The sequence below is a fragment of the Macaca fascicularis genome, chromosome 10 (genome assembly GCF_037993035.2).
Source record: "Macaca fascicularis isolate 582-1 chromosome 10, T2T-MFA8v1.1".
In the NCBI taxonomy this organism is placed as follows: Eukaryota; Metazoa; Chordata; class Mammalia; order Primates; family Cercopithecidae; genus Macaca; species Macaca fascicularis.
Window position 1 is genome coordinate 59,050,653 of NC_088384.1, and position 22,403 is coordinate 59,073,055.

At 37.0% G+C, this 22,403-nt stretch overlaps 1 protein-coding gene and 1 non-coding gene across 2 annotated transcripts in view; both read right to left on the bottom strand.

Moving 5' to 3' along the window:
* The window catches only part of LOC135964406 (POTE ankyrin domain family member B-like), a 32,379-nt gene that overhangs the window by 5,691 nt on the left and 4,285 nt on the right, over positions 1-22,403 (bottom strand). Inside the window, exons 3-10 of the mRNA XM_074003180.1 lie at positions 21,180-21,294; positions 20,847-21,020; positions 17,836-17,942; positions 16,368-16,505; positions 13,541-13,611; positions 7,660-7,730; positions 6,243-6,287; positions 5,044-5,210 (exon numbers count right to left, since the gene is read on the bottom strand). Coding sequence (XP_073859281.1) covers positions 5,044-5,210; positions 6,243-6,287; positions 7,660-7,730; positions 13,541-13,611; positions 16,368-16,505; positions 17,836-17,942; positions 20,847-21,020; positions 21,180-21,294 — 888 coding nt within the window. The remainder of the gene's footprint in view (positions 1-5,043; positions 5,211-6,242; positions 6,288-7,659; positions 7,731-13,540; positions 13,612-16,367; positions 16,506-17,835; positions 17,943-20,846; positions 21,021-21,179; positions 21,295-22,403) is intronic.
* LOC135965799 (U6 spliceosomal RNA) lies at positions 14,720-14,826 on the bottom strand. Its single transcript, XR_010578912.1, has one exon. It is a non-coding gene; the product is annotated as a U6 spliceosomal RNA (small nuclear RNA).

The window sequence follows — 22,403 nt, forward strand, 5'->3', positions numbered from 1 at the left end:
AATAGTTTCATTTTGAACATAGTTAATTGAAGGTAACTTTTAAACAGAAACTGTTCAGTTAAAGTTGAGTGTAACTTAGGAAAGAAATGACCTGTACCAATGGTAACAAGAAGCCACCCAGAGCCAGTTTGAAATCTAGTCAACCAATCAATGACCACTGGTCTTGCTCACCAACCAATACAGACGTGAGCAGCTTGCTTCTGAAATACAGCCAAGCAGCAGCACCTGCTCCATCAGAATAGCCAGTGCCGGACCAGTATTCCTCTTACTATAGGAAGCAAAAAATTTCCAACTCTGTCTTTTTATTTCAAATACCAAAGGTTAATAATCCCTTGAAAAGAATTTGTAAGTCCATTAAATGTGCCACCCCAATTTTTTTTTTTTTTTTTAAAGCAGGTGGCCAGGTGCAGTGGCTCACGCCTGTAATCCTAGCACTTTGAAGGGCCAAAGTGGGTGGATCACCTGAGGTAAAGAGTTCGAGACCAGCCTGCCCAACAAGGTGAAATTAGTAGTCTCTACTAAAAATACAGAAATTAGCTAGCTGTGGTGGCATGCCAGTGTAATCCCAGCTCCTCAGGAGACTAAGGCAGAGAAATACATGAACCCAGGAGGCGGAGGGTGCAGTGAACTGAGACCCCACCACTGCACTCCAGCCTGGGTGATAGAGTGAGACTCTATCTCAAAAATCAAATCAAATAAAATACTAGTAAAGTTTGCAATTCCTCTGAGTCAGTTTACCATAATTACAATTATGATTACAAATAAAAGAATAAATAATGAATAACTGCAATATTGGGCTTTTCTCCCTAAATAAAAAAATTAATATAAAGAATGTAGCTTATTATAAAAAGCCAAAACAATTATTAAAATGCATATAATTACCAGACAAAACTAATAGAATGACCCATGTCAAAATTTTAAAGTGAGAATCAATCAAACAACATACCCAGGATAAACTCCATTCACTCATTTAATAAGGATTTATTAGGTAGCTACATCCAATATGCTAGGCCTTTTTCTAGGCAGTGAGGATATAGTAGTGAAAAATAAAATCCTTATTCATGAGAGTGAGATAAACACACAATAACAATAGACAGAGAAGACAAAATATACAGTACGTTAGAGGAGAAAAACTAAAGCAGGAAAATGAAATGTTTATGTGTTTGATGGGGAGGGTGGTGGGAAAGTTGGGATGGTCAGAAAAGTCTCTGCTGAGAAAGGGGATTTCTTTCTAATACAAAAAATCTTTTATTTGTATATCAAAGACTCTAAGAAATGATGATATAAGGTTAAGAGTGTTGATGCCAAGATACAAATGGATTTGAAGTTAGAGATGATAAATCAGTTTGTTTCATTGAACCTTCCCTTGGTTACATTAGAGAGCCTCCCTGGTACACTCCCAGTTGAATCTTAAGCATGATGCATCTGGGCAGTACATGGTTCTTCCTCAGAAAGTGGTTGTTCCATAATGTGTTTCTTTTTACCCTTTTTCTGCTTCTTAGCAGAAAGGAGGTTTTAAATAAAGAACTGAAGGAATGGAAAGAGTAAGCTAGAAGGATATCTGGGGAAAAAGCATTCCAGACACAGGGAACTGCCAAGTACAGAGGTGTGCTTGGAGTCTTTAAGCACTAGGGGTAGATAAGGGATGGCAAGAAGTTCAGTGTGGCTAAAGCAGAGCAAGGAAGATAATTAGGAGGAAATTTGACACATACTCAGAGTGAAATGGGAGGCAATCAGAAGGGCTGGGGCACAGGACTGACACAATTTGACTTATATTTTAAGTACATCCACTGAGTTAAGAATTGATGAAAAGGGAAGTTTTTAAAAGCCAGGACTATCAATTACCAGTCTATGACACTCATGTAGACTGCAGATGAGGGTGGCTCAGATGTAGAAGATATGATTGGCTTCTGGACATATTCTTCAGGTAGACCTGACAAGATTTACTGAGAGAATAGATGTAAGGTGTCAGAGACGGAGAGAGAGATGAGTCAAGAATGACAACGAGATTTTTGGCAGAGCAACTGGAAGAGTTGCCCTTAACCAAAGTAGGAAAGAATACATGAGGGGTAGATTTCAGGAAGGCCATCAGTAGCCCAGTTTTGGGTCTGACAAGTGTGTGATACCCAATAGCTAACCAAATAGAGATATCAACTAGGCAGGCTCATATGGAAATCTGGAATTAGGGAGAGAGATCTGAGCCAGAGACATACATTTGGAAATCACTAGCATATACACGGTAGAAAAAGTCACAAGGGGCTGGGTGCAGTGGCTCATGCCTGCAACCCCAACACTTTGTGAGGCGAAGGCAGAGAGATCACCTGAGGTCAGGAGTTTGAGACCAGGCTGGCCAACATAGGGAAATGCTGTCTCTACTAAAAATACAAAAATTAGCTGAGCATGGTGGCACGAACTTGTAATGCCAGCTACTCAGGAGGCTGAGGCAGGAGAATCACTTGAACCCAGGAGGTGGAGGTTGCAGTGAGCCGAGATCACACCACTGAACTCCAGCCTGGGTGACAGAGTGAAACTCTGTCTCAAAAAAAGAAAAAGTCATGAGAGAGAAGATTGAGGACTGAGCCCTCGGAAAAAACAATGTACAAATGGAGAAAGATGAGGAGGAGCAAGCAAAAGAGGCCATGATGAATGGATTAGAAAGGCAGGAGGAAAAGCCTGAGGGACTGAGGTCCTGAAAGCCAAGTTGAAGACGCTGTTAGAGAGGAGATGTCCTCCATTGCTCAAATTCTGCTAACAGATTAAATAAAATGAAGTGTACGAAAAATGCCTAGATCTATTACAGAAAAAAAATTAGTGATAATCTTGAGGAAAAACAACGTTGGAGGAGTACTGAAACTGAAGACTTACTGGTGTGAGATCAAGAGTGAATGAAAAGAAAATTGAGTTCATGAGTGTAGACAGTTCTTTTAAGGACATCATACTTAGAAGTCATGGCTGAGAATGTTGTTATTTTCTTCCACAGTCATGGAAAATAATAGACAATTAATTTCAAATTTTATATAACAGGTGTAGTCTTCAAATTTTACATAACAATTATATATTTTAAAAGTTATAAAATTATACACATGTGGCATTAAAAATGCCAGACTGAGGTGTTAAATTCTTAAAACTATAGAACTAAAAGTCACCTTAAACAATTCTAGATTCCATAAGCTGAATATCACTTTGTTCATGCTTATACATAAAGACCAAGAAACACTAAACGTTTCAAGGAGAGTATTTCTGGCTTGATAAAAATCAGCCAATTCTAGAACAGTTGATACTCATCAAATATACAAAGTAATTGATCACAGTCAACTACTGAGTTCTATTCACAGGAATAAAGTGGCAGAAATGCAGAAAATAGTCTTATGTTATAAATGAAATTTTAAAAATTATATGAAGTCACTGTGGAAAAATGTGGTGTGCTGAATACTGAAATATATCCTTTTCTAAAAGGAAGGATAATGTCACACATGCAGGACACTTTTATGAATAAGAGTTATTGCATTAGCAGCACCTTCCTTTTAGCACAAGGTCAGCACATTAACACCTGTGGGCCGAATCCCACTGCCTGTTTTTGTAAGTCAAGTATCTTGGAACCCAGCCACGCTTATTCACTCTACAGTTCACAGAGTCAATTAGCTGGGTGTGATGTTGCACACCTGTGGTCCCAGCTAGCAGAGAGGCTGAGGTGGGAGGATCACTAGAGCCCAGAAAGTTGAGGCTGCAGTGAGCCATGATCACAAAACCGCACTCCAGCCTGGGCAACAGAGACCCTGTCTCAAAAATATATATACAGTCTGCAAAGCCTAAAATATTTACTAACTGACTCTTTGCAGAAAAATCTGACCAAATCCTGGTTTAGTAGATGAAAGATCCTTTGATACATTTTAATAAAAGTTTTACCCAATATACTGAAATGTTTATATTAAATATAGATCCCCATACAATCCCTTGGCAATATTCAGATTGAAGATCCAATATTTCAGCACTCAGGCACTGACAACAAAAATTTAATAACTAGCAATCAAGGTACAGTGTCAATGGAGCATGCAGCTTCCATTTGCAACACAGCAGATATTACAAGAATTCTAACAAAATTATCTTAAGATGTGTTATCAAAGTAAAGGTTTTAAATACATTTTAATTGTGAAATAATCCGTATACTCTAGATCTAACCTCATTTGTAAAAAATGGTTCCATACTACATTATTTTCTGGGAATGAAAATTGAGCTATTTCCTATTGGTAAGGATTTACTTTTAGTAATGATAAATTCCTACTGATAAGGATCCATCTTTTGATATAATGATGCTGTAATAAATGTTCTTATACGTAAGTATATACGTAACAAATCTATACAAGTATCCTTAACATATATATATATATCCTTACTATGTTATATATGTGTGTGTGAATATGCTACTCAATTAATGTTCGAAATGCATTTACCAACAGTGTACGACATGTCTTTTTCAATGAGACCATTTCCTTTGCAGCAACACAGATGGAGCTGGCGGCCACTATTCTAAGCAAACTAATGCAAAAACAGAAAATCAAATGCCACATATTCTTAATCATTTAGTGGAAACTAAACAATGAGAACTCATGGACACAAAGAGGAGAAAAACAGGCAAAAGGGTCTACTTGAGGGTGGAGCATGGCTGGAGGGAGACGACCAAAAAACTACTTTTTGGGTATTTTGCTTATTATGTGGCTGATGAAATAATCTGTAGCCCAAACTTCCATGATACAGTTTACCTATATAACAAACTGCACATGTACCTCTGAAGCTAAAATAAAAGTTCACTAAAACGTAAAGAAATTCCTTTCCCCTCACATTTGCCAATACTCGTTATTTTTCAAATAAATTAATGACTGGAAAAAATGGTAACTCATTTTTTGCTGATTTTCATTTTTCTGATTACCAGGCAAGGCTGAATATCCTAGGAAAAATATAAAATTTTTAATCATGAATATTAGCCCAAATTAGGATGTTTGACAGCATATGGCTGTCTCCTATTAAATGTTGCCATAGGCTTACCTGTGATACTCTTCATTCTCAGTGTCAGGAAATTGCTGACTTTCAGGTGTTCTGCTCTTGCTTTGTGGAATTAATCCATCATCACCATTGCCAGCAGTGGCATCATTAGTCAGGTTTTCTGGTAATCCCATATTATTACTTCCGTGCTTCTTCATTTCTTCTTCAGCCTTGAGTGGAAGTTTGATATTAAGGATATTAAGGATATTCACTTTATTGAATAAAAAGAACCTTTTAAATTGATTTTATCAATTGACTCAGTTTGTCATTATTGTAGTCATTAAAAATATTTCACACTTAAGTTTGGTCATATATACAGAACAATTACCATCTAATTTTAAGATGTAATTATCATAACATTGTAAAGTTTGCTTCATTTCTGTTTGACTGAATAAAATAGAATTTTTCAAAATTCAAAAAGGGTCCTCCTTCATTTTGTGCTTTTATTCCCAACCACTCTTCAGAATCTTATATATATATTTATCCCGTTTGACTCGTGGGAGCACACAAATAAAAAGACAAAGATGCAAAATGTGTCTTCTTCTGTCTTTACCACCTAGATCTCACATTAAGCAGTCAGATTTAGAGGATGAGACACTGTGGGGCTTCAGGAATAGAAAGGAAGATTGCCCTTTTCTGCACTGAGATATTCTTCTCCCCCACTGCCTTTGATCATTTTTTTTTCATTTGGTCCCTGGGATATCAAAAACGTGATGGTTCTCACTGAAACATGGGAACCAAAGTTTGCCACAACACAAGGAGCAGAGCAAAACTGCTGAGGTACAAGCGTGGATGCCCAGAAAATAAGATGCTCCCCAAATTTCACATTCCATAGCCATACAATTTTCTAGCTGGAAGATACACAGAATAAGAAATGATCTTCTTTAGCCACATTAACTATTGATAATCAGACTAAAACCAAGAAAGATAAAATGATTGATCCAAAGCTCCTAAAGTCACATGACCTAGCACTTTACGGCACCATTCAGGATTATTCCATAATAATGAAAGAATATCTCTGGGGTTTGTATCTCTTTAAAACTCAATCTACAGAATTCTTTCTGAGTTAAATATTAAATTTTTCACTGATGATTTATGCTACTTACATGATAGGATCATGTATGCCTATACTTACAACACTTTATTAAACAACATAATGTAAAAATCTAATTCAACAGAAACATTTGAATATAATGGTATACCTCTTTATCACAATCCCTGTTTATTTCTGGTTCTTGAGACATTTCCTGCAAATGAAAAAATAGAACGTTAATTTGCTTGTTGTAATTCTGTGATGTTTCCTCTTTTGGAATGCGTGTTTTAAAAATAATTTTATTTTAAGTAATCAAGTATAGACAATGAAAAATTAGAAAATAATTAAAATTAAAATTTAACTGTTAAAATAAATAATTAATTAAAATTAAAAATTAACTTTTTAATCTATGTTCAGCTACTGCCACATCACTGGCTTCTGACTAACATGAGAAAAATAATTCACCTTAGCCAACCGGAGAAGATAAACATGAACCAGCAAACTTAACTTTGTCACCATTTGTTTGGACTCCACTTAATTTGTTACGTGTTAAATCTGCCAAAAATGCATCAGCGGATGATTTGTAGTGTTGCAAAGTCTTCCTCACTTGAAAAGAGTTTACCTCACCAAACCCTAACCAGTGAGCCTCTACAGATTACTAACTGGATTGTAGGCATGCTTTCAATTATTAGGAGCTGAAATCAACACCAAACAGAAAGAAATGCAAATTCTTAAATTTTAATTGAAATTATATGTTGTAATATGATAGTGTTATGTATCTAGTTTATCTGCTTAAGTCCAGTTCTAATATATTCTAATGTGTACTAATGACAGTGGATAAAAATTTTAATAATCTGTACTGATTTTCTGCAACTGCAGTAAGTTCAAATGTTATTGTGTTTCTGCACTAACACCAAAGGTCCCATTCTGCAAGATACGATTCTTGTAATAGGCATTTGGGTTGCTTTTATGACCTGGTTCCCTCCCTGAAGAGAAACGCTGAGGTCAATGAGAGATCACAAGGCAGAATATATCTTTCACCTTGCTATCAGTGACTGCAATATAAAACTGCAGATTTTCAATCACTGGCCATGATTACTCTTCAACCACGAATCCAGCTCAGGGACCATCAGTGTTACATTGTTCATAATTCTATTGCTTAATAATATAATCCAATAATTGATGTTACTTTCTTTATCATGTCAGGGTGTTGTAAGAATAAAAGAACAAAGTTCTGGAATTTCTTTTGCCTCTATTCCAAAAGGAAAGATTACCTATAAGCTAATCAAAAAGGCAGATAAGAATATTTTAAATAAGAATATTGTAAAATAAGAGTACTTTAAAGTTTATAGTGGTTATGTTTTTTAAGTTAAGTTTCAAATGCTAACTTAGAATCTATTGATTCTTCTGTTAATGAGATTGCTGAATTTATTAAATTTTATGAATCTATTAAAAAGTTCTTAGAAAAAAGAATCTATTGATTCTCAAAACCTAGTCTGAAAGATAATTTCATTTGGACAGCCTAATATTATTAAAGCAAAGAAAACAGCATTAAATCAAACATTTAAATGTAAAATTTTCCATGCCTCTGGCTGGCTATTTTCACTGCCTTTAAGCCTTTGTGATTCTTCCTCTGATGTCAGCTTTAAGTCTTGTTCTGTTGAGAAATCCATATATTCAGTTAAAATGAACCACTTAGAACAGTTAAAAACTATTGCCTTTATAAAAATAGATTTAAGACAACATTTTATTTTATCTCATAAATTGAGTGTTTAGTGTTTCATGAAATAGTTACTTAGGAAATCACTCTCTAAGACTTCAACAAACCACTTGGGGAGACGCCTGATGAGATTCACTCACAAATTCATCCACCCAACATAAATGAACAAAACCACCAGTAACACAACTTTAAAATACAGTAGAAACATATAAGGTAACACAGTATGTTGTTCTCCACATCCTAATCATGAAGCAGTAAATGTAATGGAAAGGAAATTTAGTTTTAAAGAGAAACAAGTTTTCCTGCACTTAGCTACTCTGACTTTAAGGACAGTAACAGGCAGGGCCCAGGTAAGGTCGTGTTGACCCTGTCCAAGAAGCCAGAGCCCACAGGTATGGGTCCAGACATCCCAGAGCAAGGTTCAGAAAACAAATTCCTTTATCGTCTCCCCTTCCCCTCAGCATTTACTCATAGCTATTTGTACAAATGCATATATTTTGCAAGTTCCTCTTTTCCTTCAATGTGGTTGCAAAGTCACAAGCTATGCTGAGGTTGCAAAACTGTCACTATATGATTAACTGCCTTTGTTCTGCTTCTGTAAGCTTGCCTTTATAAGCTAGGCTCTGTCTTTGTTCAGGACTCAGCATTTGGATGCAAATCCACTGAACCGGTGTGCACCTAAATAAAATCCTGTTTCACCCACTGGGTCTCTCCTGCCTCCTGTTTTCTGCAACAATAGTACCTTATAAATGATTTCCAAAACTACTACTGACACCTTTATTAGTGCACAATGTCTTCCTAATACCTAAAATGTTTCCTCTACTATTCTGACAAATTTATTTTATTTTCTTTTTTTTTTCTTCTTCTTCTTTTTTTTTTTTTTTTTTGAGCCAGGGTCTTTCTCTGTCACCAGGCTGGAGTGCAGTGGCACAATCTCAGCTCACTGCAACCTCTGACTCCCTGGTTCAAGTGATTCTCCTGTCTCAGTCTCCCAAGAAGCTGGGATTACAGGCATGCACCATTATGCCCAGCTAATTTTCATATTTGTAGTAGAGATGGTGTTTCATGATTGGCCGGGATGTTCCTGATCTTTTGACCTTGTGATCCACCTCCTCCAGCCCCCCAAAATGCTGGGATTACAGTTGTGAGACACAAAAACTGGCCTTATTTTCATCTTTTAAAACAATGATATGTGAAGTCTTCCTTGATTCTGCATGTCTTTCCCCAGATAAAAAGGTACCTCCTTCTTGAGGCTGCCTTCTGACTTCACTGATTTTTCTACCGAATCTTTACCACCTGAACTGTACATTATTCCCCCACATGTCTGTCCCCTCTGCTCCAAGACTGCAGAGAACAGTCTTGCACATCATCTTTGTAAAAACAGTCTTTATTTTACTCAGAAATTTCTTATTGAGTCCTGCTACATACATGCTAGGCATTAGGGTTTAAAAACAATGAAAATAAAGCATATCAGGGATGGCTTTTCTAGAACACATGCCCAAGCACAGACTGAAATATTGAGGCTAGGCAGATTAAAAGCAGTAGAGGGAAGGAAAGGGTAACAGCATTCCACACAGCAGCAAGAGCAGGAGTGAGGCCTGAAAGAGTGAACGAGTGAGTAGGACATTACCAGCAGCTCAGTAATGCCAGAGAAAGGGCGCACAGGGAAAAGGGCTAAAGATGGAGAGTGGGACAGAAGTCAGATTATGAAACCTGATGTGTAATTTTAAGATGCTTGGACATTAATGTTCAAGAGTGATCCCTGGTCCTATCTGCATTTAGAAAAATATCATTTTAATGCCAAAACCAATATTCCTAGTGAGCCAATAGTCATTAAGACAAGGTGACAGATAGCTCTTGTGGACACAGCTGAGATGTTACTATGTAGCAAATTCTCAATAATTCTCATGAGCACTTGGAAAGTCAATTCTATAATAAGTCAAAGAAATTATAATAAATCACTTAATATTTGGTTTGGGAAGGTGCTTTCTAAAGTTATAATGCATATGAATATAATTCATAGTTGTGAATTCAGAGATGTGACAATAAAGCAATGAAACTACACTGTGTTTGAGTCAGTAATCTTCAGATTTCTATCTCGTCTTCCTACCCGGTCTGTAAATTCTAAGTATAATCTTGGTACTCACTCTCAAGTTTATGTTAAATACTAGCCTATAAAAAAACACTCTTTCTCTTACTTCTTTTTGTTATTTATATGTTGCTGTTTTTAAAGGAAGAACACAAAAATGTCCCACTGAAGGGATTCTGTTTGGTTGCAGGCTACAAGAGGGGAAAAACAGAAAGCATATTTTGCAGAAAATAGTATTTTAGAAATCAGAACTATGACATGAAGTCAAGCAGGGCACTCTAGGACTGAATTTGCTGTGCTTCTTTAATACACTCCTTGCTCTCTTTCTTTTCTGGCAGCCGTGACTCACACAGGTCATGGAGACTATCATTCCCTAAGAGGAACACAATTCTGATATTCATCTTTATCTATTAAGTTCACCTATCCCAATTCTGTGTTCTGTGGATGCTGACTTTCGGTCACTGATGGTGATACACATAGGCATTTTCATCAACTTTCAGATTCTTTGATCTTTGATAAGTCTTGTTACTGAGAGTCAAAGTAGTAGGATGTGAGTTATAAATGCTGGTTATCCAATTACCTACTCAAAATATGCTACATGAATATTCCATTAAACATGCATAGGAAAAAATTGGTCATTTCTGCTGACCTGCAGCTCTTTGCTCTTCTGTATTCACCAGAAAATTTCCTACTCCTTCCTCATGTCCAGGTTAAATACTAGTGTACGACCTGGAAACCTGTAAATCATCTGACATTTCTCTCGGTCCCCCAAGCCTTTCTCATTCAATTATCACTAAATCATATGGACTATACCTCTCTTCTGCCTCTGCTTTATATTCCCACTGCCACTGGGAACATAAACTTTACAAAATGGCTTCTATTTAAAAGAAAACCGTCAACTACTAATGTTAGTTCTTACATGAAAAATTAAGCAAAACAAATAAAAAGGCATAACACCATAAAAACAAAGACCAACATATTAAAATGAGTAACTGAGATTCCTAACTTTATTCCACCATGGATGGGTGAAAACCTTATAATACATTGATACTAGTCCAAGGATGTGTGACGGAAACTATAGCTGACTATTGCAAAAGCTTCCTTTGTCTCCTGGTTTCTTTCCATGGTAACCTTCCACCAATCCCAGGAAACTATAGGCCACAGTCCAAATTAAATCTGCCTTATGGCTTGTAAATAAAGTTTTACAGGAGCTCAGTCATGCCTGTTTGCTTACATAGAATCATGGTGGCTTTCACTCTACAACAGCAGACAACAGCAGGAGTAAGTAGTTATAACAGAGACCACATAGTCTAAAATATTTCCCACCTGGTCCTTTACAGGAAAAGCTTGCTAACCCATTTTACACCATAACCAGAATGCCTTAATACTCAAATTTAATCTTGTGACTCCCCTGCTCCCATATCTCCAATGAGCCCCTGCAGCAAACCTTGTCGACTCCCTACCAATAGCCATTCCTTATTCTTTCTTGCAGAAGAAACACAAGTCTATTGGGATGTTTATTATCCGAATCTCCCTCCTCAGCCTCAGAAAGAGAAACGTTAATTCTAAGCTAATCACGTATTTGCATTCCCAGTGCTTGGTTTGGGAATGAGCAGGTAGTGTAACACAGCCAATGAAATGTTACAGGAAGCCCCTTGTGTGTTTCTAAGTTTTCTCCCTGTTTAGAAAACACAGGTGAAGAAAAGAAGCCCTTGAGATGTTGTGTTGTGAGAACAAGATGTTTGGAGCTGTTGCAGATTACCCAACCATGAAAGGAGACATGAATAAAACACTGTCGACAGCACAGAAAGAGGGACAAGAGGGATCCCTAGGATATCACTGAACAAACAAAACAACTCTGGTTCCTACTGTTTTCACCACTGCTCATCAGTATTTGCAGTCCAAAGCATTCTACCTGGTAAACTTCCCATGGCCCACAGGATAAAACCTACTCATTTCTGTAGTATTAAAAAGTCTGTCATAAACTTGCCTTAGCTAAGTATTCACCTCATTCCCAACCTCTGGTATCTCACACTTTTGGTGCTAGCAAAAGTGAACTGCTCAGAAACCCTGCAAAGTTCACTCAAGCATCTTGTCTTTTGCACTTGCTGCCCTTCCTGCCAAACAGGCAATCTCCTTAGATGTTCCTTCTGGCCAACACACAATCTTGTTGCATGTTCCTTCTGTCAAACATTATTCTTCTGCTTCTTTACCTAGAAAAATTCTTCTCACTCTGCATGCTTCCCTTGAATCATACCTACTTTTTTTTTTTTTTACCAAAACTTTCATTCCTCATCACATATGTCTGGCACATAATCAATATATAATAAATTATAAGCTTCCAGTGGGCATCTAGCACACAGTAAGAACTGAATAAAGTAGTGAAATAAAAAAATAATGGCAATGATAATAACAAGCTCCTGTCTGTATTTTTAATTGTGTTCTGTTGCATTAGAAAAATGGTTAGTATCTAAAAGACATTTGATAGTTATTTGTTAAGTGAAGTGAAAACATAAATGGAAATATTTTCTTTGTAAATTCTATTGAAAAAGCACAGAAATGAAATAGAGACAGCTCTATTATGAGCACCTTAAGAATCAAAACTACATCTGCTCCATCTTTATCTCCTGCAACTTGTAAAACCAAACTTATAAAAGTTCTTTGATAAATTGATGGCTAAATTAAAGGTGTCCTCATACCGTTTGGGTTATACAATGTATTAGGTGTCCACAACCAGGTAGCATACTAGCATTTTTGTTATTGTGAAACATTTTTCTAATTTTATTATAATCTCCTGAGCCAAGAGTTGAGAAATTTGTATATTTATTATGACAATCTTTTGGCAAATGGTAGTAGAGCATTTGTTCTAACAAAATTGCTGTTATCATGACAACTAACCAACAGGTAGAAGAGCACATCTTGTTCCAACAAAGTAAATGTGTCTCTTTCCAACTTCAAATGAGGAGGAATGAAGTCAGTAATAGTGAGACCTTGTTGGGACAAGCATATGTAACATAACTTTGCTTCAGCATTCTTTTGAGATCAAAAATTCCTTACTTTTACTTTTTTATCTATGGTAGGACCACCCAGAGCAGGGGTCCTCAACTCCCATGCTACAGACTGGTAGCAGTCCATGGATTATTATGAACCACACCACACAGGAAGAGGTGAGCAGTAAGCAAACCAGGGAAGCTTCACCTGTACTTACGGCCAACCAATAATAATGGCTCATATTATTGCCTGAACTCTGCCCCTTCCTAGATCAGTGATAGCACTAGATACTCATTGGAGCATGAACCCTGTTGTGAACTGCCCACCCGAGGGATCTAGGTTGTGTGCTTCATATGAGAATCTAATGCCTGATGATCTGTCACTGTCTCATGTTGCCCCCAGATGAGACCATCTAGTTGTAGAAAAACAAGCTCAGAGCTTCCACAGCTTCTACATGATGGTAAGTTGTATAATTATTTCATTGTATATTACAATGTAATAATAATATAAATAAAGTAGCACAATAAATGTAACATGACTAAATAATCCTGAAACTATCCCCACCTTCCCCCAGCCCATAGAAAGACTGTCTTCCACAAAACTGGTCCCTGGTACCAAAAAGATCGGGGACAACTGACCTAAAGTAATTCACTATCACAAGTGTTACCTGGATTGCTGTTTTCAGAAGAGATTTTTAGCATCTGTTTTTCTTTGTAGTCAGAAAGTAATTGGCAAATTCTATGTATAAAAATGTAATAAACCACATTACTATTTTAATACTGATGTAAAACACTTACCAAATGTAAAATTCTTAGAGTATTTCAAACAATATCATAATATCAGAACTTAACAGTATTATCCCATCCACTTATGAGTACATTCTACAAACTTCTCTTGAAGCTTCTAAGTAAAGAAGACAAAAATGTAGGGTGAAATGCTCATAAATTGAGAGCAGTGTGACCCAGTAAATTAGCTTGCAGTAGCATGACATAATAGAAAGTGTTCCAACTCTGCTTAAGTCCTAGCTCCATAATGAACAGCTGCTATTTGTTCTTGGATGACTTGCTTATCTTCTTCAACAAAATGAGGACTTTACTGCCTTCTTTCACTAGGTTGTTACAAAGATTTAACAAGATAACATTTTTTAAATGCTCAGAGAAATAGTAAAGCAAAGGAATAATCTGTTCCTAAACATTATAACTAAAATTATCTTGGAATCCCAAATAAAACCCAATGCATATTTTGTTCATAGGTTCTAATATGCAAATGTTATAGTTTTCAGCAAGTGTTATTAAGTCTTAATTTTGCTTCTTAGTTTTCCTGCTCCTTAGGGCTTATAATTCTGGGCATCTCAACTACGTCTTAGTTTGTAACTAAATTTACTCATAAATATCTCATTAAAGTAGCTAATGTGAGTGTCCACTATTACGGAGTTGACCAATCACACCAAGGGCAGAAAAACCAATGGATGTTAAGACCTGGCTTGGACCAGTGATCCTTCTCTACCGACTCCAACTCTGAGCCAGCGGATGTTTCGTAGGATAATGGTTTATGTTGATGTTCAATTCCAGCTGACATGGAGACCAAAACTCTACCTATATGTTTTTTATTTTCCATGAAGAAGTTGTAAGTTGACATTCTCTAATTTTTGACATACACACTAACAACATATTTTGCACCAAACACATTATTCAGCTCTGAATCACCTCATAGACCATCTTACATGACTATTTTTTTAGTGCAAATCACAATTTCAATATTTTGGTGGCACCCATGTTTTGCTTTGATTCACACTGTTTCCTTAGAGCTAGTCAGCAAATAGTCAAATGACCTTCCAGTGACTGACCAAACTATGGAATGCTTCAAAAATTTGTGCTGCTTCCTTATGCAGAAGCCATGCTAATTTTCTCTGTATTGTTCCCATTTTAGGATATGTGCTGCTGAAGCAAGCACAAAGCCCTACTTTTACACATGATTAGTGATGAGTCATGCACAGGGCTTGGTTCTGTTAAGTCCAACTAACCTACTTGAGATTCTGAGAATTCTCTTCAATGGCTCCCTGTGAGGTAGAATTTGAAAATATTTTAAAATCTTGAGTTACAGATGAAGTAGCTTGGACGATTTTCATTATCATGTAAAAGAGATCACTCAAGGGCCGACCACAACTGGGAGCCACTGCTCGGAGAAGGTTCATATGGGACTTTCTACTGCCTAAGGTTCTATAGAGAATATAAAGGTGCCTCATAGTACAGATCTGATAGCAAAGAAGAAGAAACAAACACTGATCTCTTTCTGTCACATTATTTGAACCCCTCTGACCCTTTAGAACAAGCCCAATTAATATCTGCCAGAGAAAAGACCAACAACGGCCTCAAAGGATTTTGTACCATGAAGGTCTCAGCTAATTCTTGGCTAAGATGTGGTTTCCACATTAGGTTCTGAATATGGGGGCAAGTGTCATTTTGCTCACTTTGTCTGCAGATCAAGACAGGATGCCCAGCTGCCAGAGCAGGGTGCTGGTGCTTTGGGAACAATGGCTGAGCATAGAAGCATAGATATGGGAACTTAAAGACTTGAGGGATCTGAATCAGTAAGGGCATCTTGGTGTCAAAGGTCAACCATTACCAGGCAACAGGACCAGTTTGAGTGGCAACAACGCAGCAACAGAAACAAGGGAAACATCAGAATGACTGGAATGACCTTTTTATTCTCCTCCTTCTGACTTGATAAAAGGGACTGTCTTCCTTGGATTTAGTGAATCCCTTCAGTTATTGAAAAATTCAAGGAGTATGTAGGAAATAGTCTCCAGAAGACAGTACAAGGTTTTCTGTTAAGCTGGACATTTCAAGACCCAAATAACTAATCAGAAAAATCAAAGATATGACACTGTTTTTTAATCCCATCCATAGGTGTTATACTTGGATGAAATGAACAATGTTGGGATCTCTAAGTATCAAGGTCTTTTTTTTTTTTTCTTTTTTTTTTGAGAGGGAGTCTTGCGCTGTCGCCCGGGCTGGAGTGTAGTGGTCGGATCTCAGCTCACTGCAAGCTCCGCCTCCTGGGTTTACGCCATTCTCCTGCCTCAGCCTCCCGAGTAGCTGGGACTACAGGCGCCCTCCACCTCGCCCGGCTAGTTTTTTGTATTTTTTAGTAGAGACGGGGTTTCACTGCGTTAGCCAGGATGGTCTTGATCTCCTGACCTCGTGATCCGCCCGTCTCGGCCTCCCAAAGTGCTGGGATTACAGGCTGGAGCCACCGCGCCCGGCAGTATCAAGGTCTTAAAAGTCCTGAGATAAAGAATCCTGTATCCATTGGTACTTCTAAATTGTCTTGCCTTTTTTCCAATTTCTGGCTGATGCAAGGGACTAACTGACTGCCACTCTAAAACTAGCTGAACGGCACTATGACATCTCACCTGATATATAAGAAGCTATTGTTATAATTATTTTAAACCTCAATTTAGCATTAACTCGCCTTTTAATGTAAACACTTACACGTTATGATGACTAGAAACAGCATAGTCTCTGGCCATCTGTCCAGATAGATCTTTAGAAGAGACATCAATATTTTGCTCGAGTAGAAGGCTGACTATACTTGCTGATCCACAACGTACAGCAAGTATGAGAGCATTTCTAAAATGACAGAGATAATTTCTCCCTTAGGAACTGTAATAAACTTATTTTAAAAGCTAATTTGATATACTTTATCAACTTAACATCTTGCCTGTCCATGCAGAATTAAAGATTTACATGCACTAAAACACACAAGCACTTGGGTGCTTAAGTGTTCATCTTTGTAAAATACCAACAAGGTTTAAAGGAAGGGACAACAAGGAAACCTCTTATCTCGGTGAGGTATTGGAAAGTAGAAGACATTAATTTAAAGTCTTTCAACGGGCAAGAAACAATGCTAGGGCCACTTATCTGAAGTGGACAAAGTTATAAGTGAAGATTTCCTTACAGCTTCCCTAGACTGATATGCTGTAATAGAAAATCAGCTAGAGGGTAAGATAAGTAAGACCTCTCTGCTTGCTGAAAGCAGTAATATTAATAATAATGGTAAGAATAGTCATAGGAGTTTCAGTTAATGATGCCAATAAGCATGTGCTAGGCACTGAATTAAATGCCATATATATCTTCCTTACTTATGCACAATCAATTTGAAGGATATATTCTCCTACTTTTCATATATGACAACACATTTGGTGGTAAATAAGATTCCCAAGGTCACACACTTACCAAGTAAGAAAGCCAGGGATTAAACCCAGTCTTGTGTGAATCCAAAGCCTAGCTCTTTTCTCTTTATCACCCACCTACGGCTTGCCTTCATTAAAGGAAAAGTGTATCCACTTAAAACTATCTTCACTCCCTCTCTCCATACCAATTAAAAATAAAACCATCAAAATACACTGGAAATAAAAAAGCAAAAGCTGTTGGACCCACAGTATGTGGGAATAGCAATTAATTGTCAAGTAGGGATAAGCTAACATTAATATTCTTCAAACAAGGCAACTTAAAGCAGAGTCATTGAATAGAAAAAAGGATTTTCAACTCCTATTTATGTTTCATGCAGCATATTTAGCAGAAAAGCATATACGACACAGAGGTTAAAAACTACTAGAAAAGGTTAAGAAGTTCAATACTGGGTCATAAAGTAAACTAAAAGCTAAAGTTCACATTTCATAAAATTAACATGAAATCCCTTTAGCTAACATAATATCATCTAACCAAAAACATCATACAACAAATAACATCAGTCAATACAATAAGAGAAGATGAATCCTACTAAAACTGTTCTTCATGTTGCCCAGTCCAAATAATTGTTTTTCTACTTAACTGATTTGTGTTGATACTCATCACTATGTCCCAATAAGTATAATTTAATCTTACTAATTTATTATTTATGACTTGAGTGACTGCTATCAATCTCGAACAGCACACAGATTAAAAGAAATAACTATACCTTCCACATCTGTCACGTGCACTTAAATTAGCTTTTTTCTTGATTAAAAATTTTACCACTTGCTGTTTTTGTCCATGTACGCCAAGCAAAAGTGGTGTGAGGCCATGCTGTAAAACAATATAAAACAAAAACAATATGTAATTTAAAAAATTACGTATTTCTCAGCTGAACTGGAAACTTTATATAAGATCCCATGGACTTACACTCATAGAAAGTAAATCAAATGTAGCTGCTTCCATCTCACTCTTCTGTGCTTTCCCACATGCTGCTGCTTCCCTTGGAAACACCCCTTCGCTGCCTGACCACATCAACTCTGATTATCTCAAAAACTCACTTTCAACATTTACTGCTTCTAAGACTCTTTGCTTCTAACCCAGCATTTGGCATGGCACTTTTGGATGATGATTTTTTTTTCCATTTAAACAAAGAGCTTCTTGAGGGCAGGGGATGTATCTTTTATCTCTATATTATCCAACCCTAAGACAAAATTCTTGTGTATAAAGCAAGAATTTGAATGTAAAATATTTCTTTAGTTTCACATGTTTTACCAAAAGTTCAAGCTCCAATGTGCAATAAAAATTGCTATTAATACTCCTACTGCCCATTTGAAGAATTTTTCCATTCATTCATTTAAAATCTATTTGTATTTACTTTTTCCAGATTGTTAACTAAATCATCAGTTCATAGGATTACTGAAACTAACAGAATTCCCGTCTATATTCTTAATAACTCCATGGTTTTTAGTGTTTAAACCTGTCATCTTGATTATGTCAAAGCTCTGCAAACATAAGAGACATAATGGATAGTCCACGATACAGCTTCAATTGATTTTTAAAAAGGTTTAGAATTTGCTACAATTCTAATTGAGAAAACTCTGCTCTTAACAATGACTTACTGACCTAAGCACTTGAATAACTGAACAAAGAGACACAAAATCCTGAGAGGGCCATTCTCTACTTAATGAAAGACTACTCACTGCAAATTTCTAAAGACCTTCTGATTGGCAGGGAATAACTGAAGGTATAAAGGAAAAGGTATTATTCCGTAAGCTGATAGTGCCAATAATATTCATTTTAATGTCTCATCCACATATAAAAGTCAGACTTGGCCAGGAATGGGGCTCACACCTGTAATCCTAGCATTTTGGGAGGCTGAGGTGGGTGATTCACTTGAGCCCAGGAGTTCAAGGTCAGCCTGAAAAACATGGCATTAACCTCGTCTCTACTAAAAAACAAACAAAGAAACAAAAAACAACAACAACAAAAAAAACTGAGATTGGAGAACCACCTGAGCTTGGGGAGGTCAAGGCTGTGGTAAGCTGTGATCACACCACTGCACTACAGCCTGGGGAACAGATTGAGACCCCATCTCAAAAACAAACCAAAAAAAAGATTAATGTTATTGGAAAGGAAAGATTGAAAGGAATTAGCACATATCCAACTCCAACTCTTCTAGAAATATCTTAAGTTTCTGATACATAAGAATTTACATATTACACTTATGTATTCATGGTTCTTAAGCAGAAGTGTATCCAGATTTTAAGAAATTTGTTGTTGTTGTTGTTGTTGTTGTTAGAGACAGGGTCTCAGTATGTTGACCAGGCTAGACTCGAATTCCTGAGCTCAGGCAATCCTCCCACCTCAGACTCCCCAGCAACTGGGACTACAGCCATGCAACACCATGCCTGGCTTCAAGGAAACATTTTTAAGTGTACATATTAGACTTACTCTATCAAAATCTTCAGGGGAAAGCCTAGACTTGTGGATTATTTAAAAATTTTCCTGAGGTAACTGGAATGCACAACTCTAGCTGGAAGCTAGTGCAATAGATGATTACTTCAGTCTCAGCGCTCATCCACATAACCAATTCCCTTTATCATTTGAGGATTTGGCCAAAAAGAGGAAAGAGTAGGAGAGACACTCATTTGCTGAAAATATCACATAATTTTCCCCGGTAAGAGTAGAACAAGGTCTAGTAAACTCAAAATCCAACCTGATCTTGTTCCTTATAAGCCCCTTATCACCCACCTTCCCATCAAGATATTCTAGAGTTGAAAGCAGAGTTGAGACTCCAATTGGCCATTTTTACCAGAATAGGACACTAAGTCAGTTAATTACTTGTCGTTCCCTCTGCTCAAGTGTTTCCCACTACATTACCACCTATTCACTGCCAATCTGGATCCTCAGAGGCTTCCTGAAATTGATCTCTAAGCAGTTTACAACCCATTAACTCCCTCTCCCAAACTGAAAACTGTCATTCTCTAAAATTGAAAAGAACCTTGTCTCACCATACAAAGGAAACAAATGAATGATCAACAGCAACACACACACACACGTGCAGAGACACACACACACACAGAAAACCTCTTCATGGTCTTTCCCTCCATTACCTAATTTCCAAATTGGCCTTGATATTTCTGATTGCTGTCTTTTTCCCTTTCTGCTTCTGCCTCATGTGCAATCAGAAATATCTTAAGACTTGTCACTGAGAAAAAGACTTGTCACTGAGAAATCCATCACCTCATATCTATTACTGTTTTTTGTTTTGTTTTGTTCTGTTTTTTTGCGGGGCGGGGGGGGGAACTTGCCAAAGGGGTAGGATTACTATTCACTGAACTCTGTTTGAGTTTTCTTGGAGTTTTAATGTAAAACCTATTTCCAGGGCAAATTTTGTCATTTTACACTTATTAGGGGAAAAAAAACCTGGCATGAAAAAAAACAAAGTATTACCTTTTACAAATTCAGTGTGTTTTAAAAAAACATAAACCACAAGAGCATTAAAAAAAAAACTGTACCCTCGAATGCTTCTTTAAAAGTAACAATATTTAAAACAAAGTCTTAGATAATTAACTCATTTCAAACTATTTTCATTCAGGTTATGCTTGAGCTTCCAAATATGGAAAACTGGCCCTTACCCAGGTCAACGTTAAAATGAATGCCTGGCCCTTACCCAGGTCAATGTTAAAATGAATGCATTTTAGTATTTTGAAGATGAAATTGGTAGACCTATACCTTGTTTTTTGATTCAATATCAGCACCGTATAAGAGCAGTGCTTTCGCCATTAATTTATCTTCATTGTAGATAGCATAGTGTAGAGCAGTATTTCCATACTCATCTGGAATATTTGGATCAGTGCCATGTTCCAGCAACATTAATGCACATTCATCTTCTTGGCATTGTACAGCCTGTCAGTATTAGACCAAAAATAAATTATAAGTCCTGAGAATTAAAACTAACATTCCACAGCTTTCACCAACTAGTTCCATTTAAATGAGAAAACTCATTTTTATGCTATGTATTGAAATCAAAGCCATCTCATACTGATATAGTTGACTACTGCATACCTTGATCAGAGCTGTCCTCTTTTTGTTGTCAAGGATATCAAGTTGACATCGTCTGTCCAGCAGGAGTTTTACTATTTCTGAATTCCCATTGGCAGAGGCCAGATGTAGAGCAGTCCTATGAGAGTGAGAAGACTTTTTAGGAAATTGTAGTGCACTATCTACAGCTACATCAATGATTCATGCAATAGCAAACACAGAATAGCCTGCTATTACTCTGCCTTCAAAACAAACTTAATTTCCCTTTGAAGAAAGCACACTACTTATTACCTCATGACTCACTGTATGAATGAAAGAGCAGCCTATTTGAATAGGAAGAGCAGAGCCCTTGAATGGCATTCAACATGGGCTGGAATCCTACTTGAAGCTCTGATGCTTCCCAGCTGTTGCTTACCTTTTTTGGCTCTCAATTTCCTCATCAATAAAATGGGAATGAAAAGAGTCGATTTCTCAGAGGAAACCACAGTAATGCTTAAGGAAGACTCTACATGAAAGATATAGAATAGCTCCTAACACAAATAACAGCTCAGTAATTGTAAGATATTATAATTTTTACTAATACCACTAAAAACAACATTTGAATTAAGTGAGATGATACAATTATACCTACACTTTCAGGTATGTCTTAAAGATTACAGGTAACGATGTATTTTAGTGATTCTAAGATGATCATTGTCTCTATGTTTCACCATTTCTCACACTGAAATACCACTTATAATTCATGATTTACTATAACTATAATTGGCAGCATTTAAATAATTCTCTTATTGAGACATACAATAATGGGGCATCATACAATCCCTGGTGCCTTACATTAAGTAGAATATATTACAATACAACACGTCTGGGGCGGTTCCAGTCAGATGACTAGCATTTAGATAAATTTTAGTTCTTAAAAGAAGTATGGAATAAGAGGGCTGAGGTGAAAACACAAACAAATTTCTAAAATAATCTATTTCTTACTTTGGTTTTCAAAAACTTTACGCCAAAGAAAGCTTGAAATTCAAATGAATGGCATGGGCTCATTTTTATCAGTACTTAGATTTGGCCGGGCGCGGTGGCTCAAGCCTGTAATCCCAGCACTTTGGGAGGCCGAGACAGGAGAATCACGAGGTCAGGAGATCGAGACCATCCTGGCTAACACGGTGAAACCCCGTCTCTACTAAAAAAATACAAAAAACTAGCCGGGCGAGGTGGCGGGCGCCTGTAGTTCCAGCTACTCGGGAG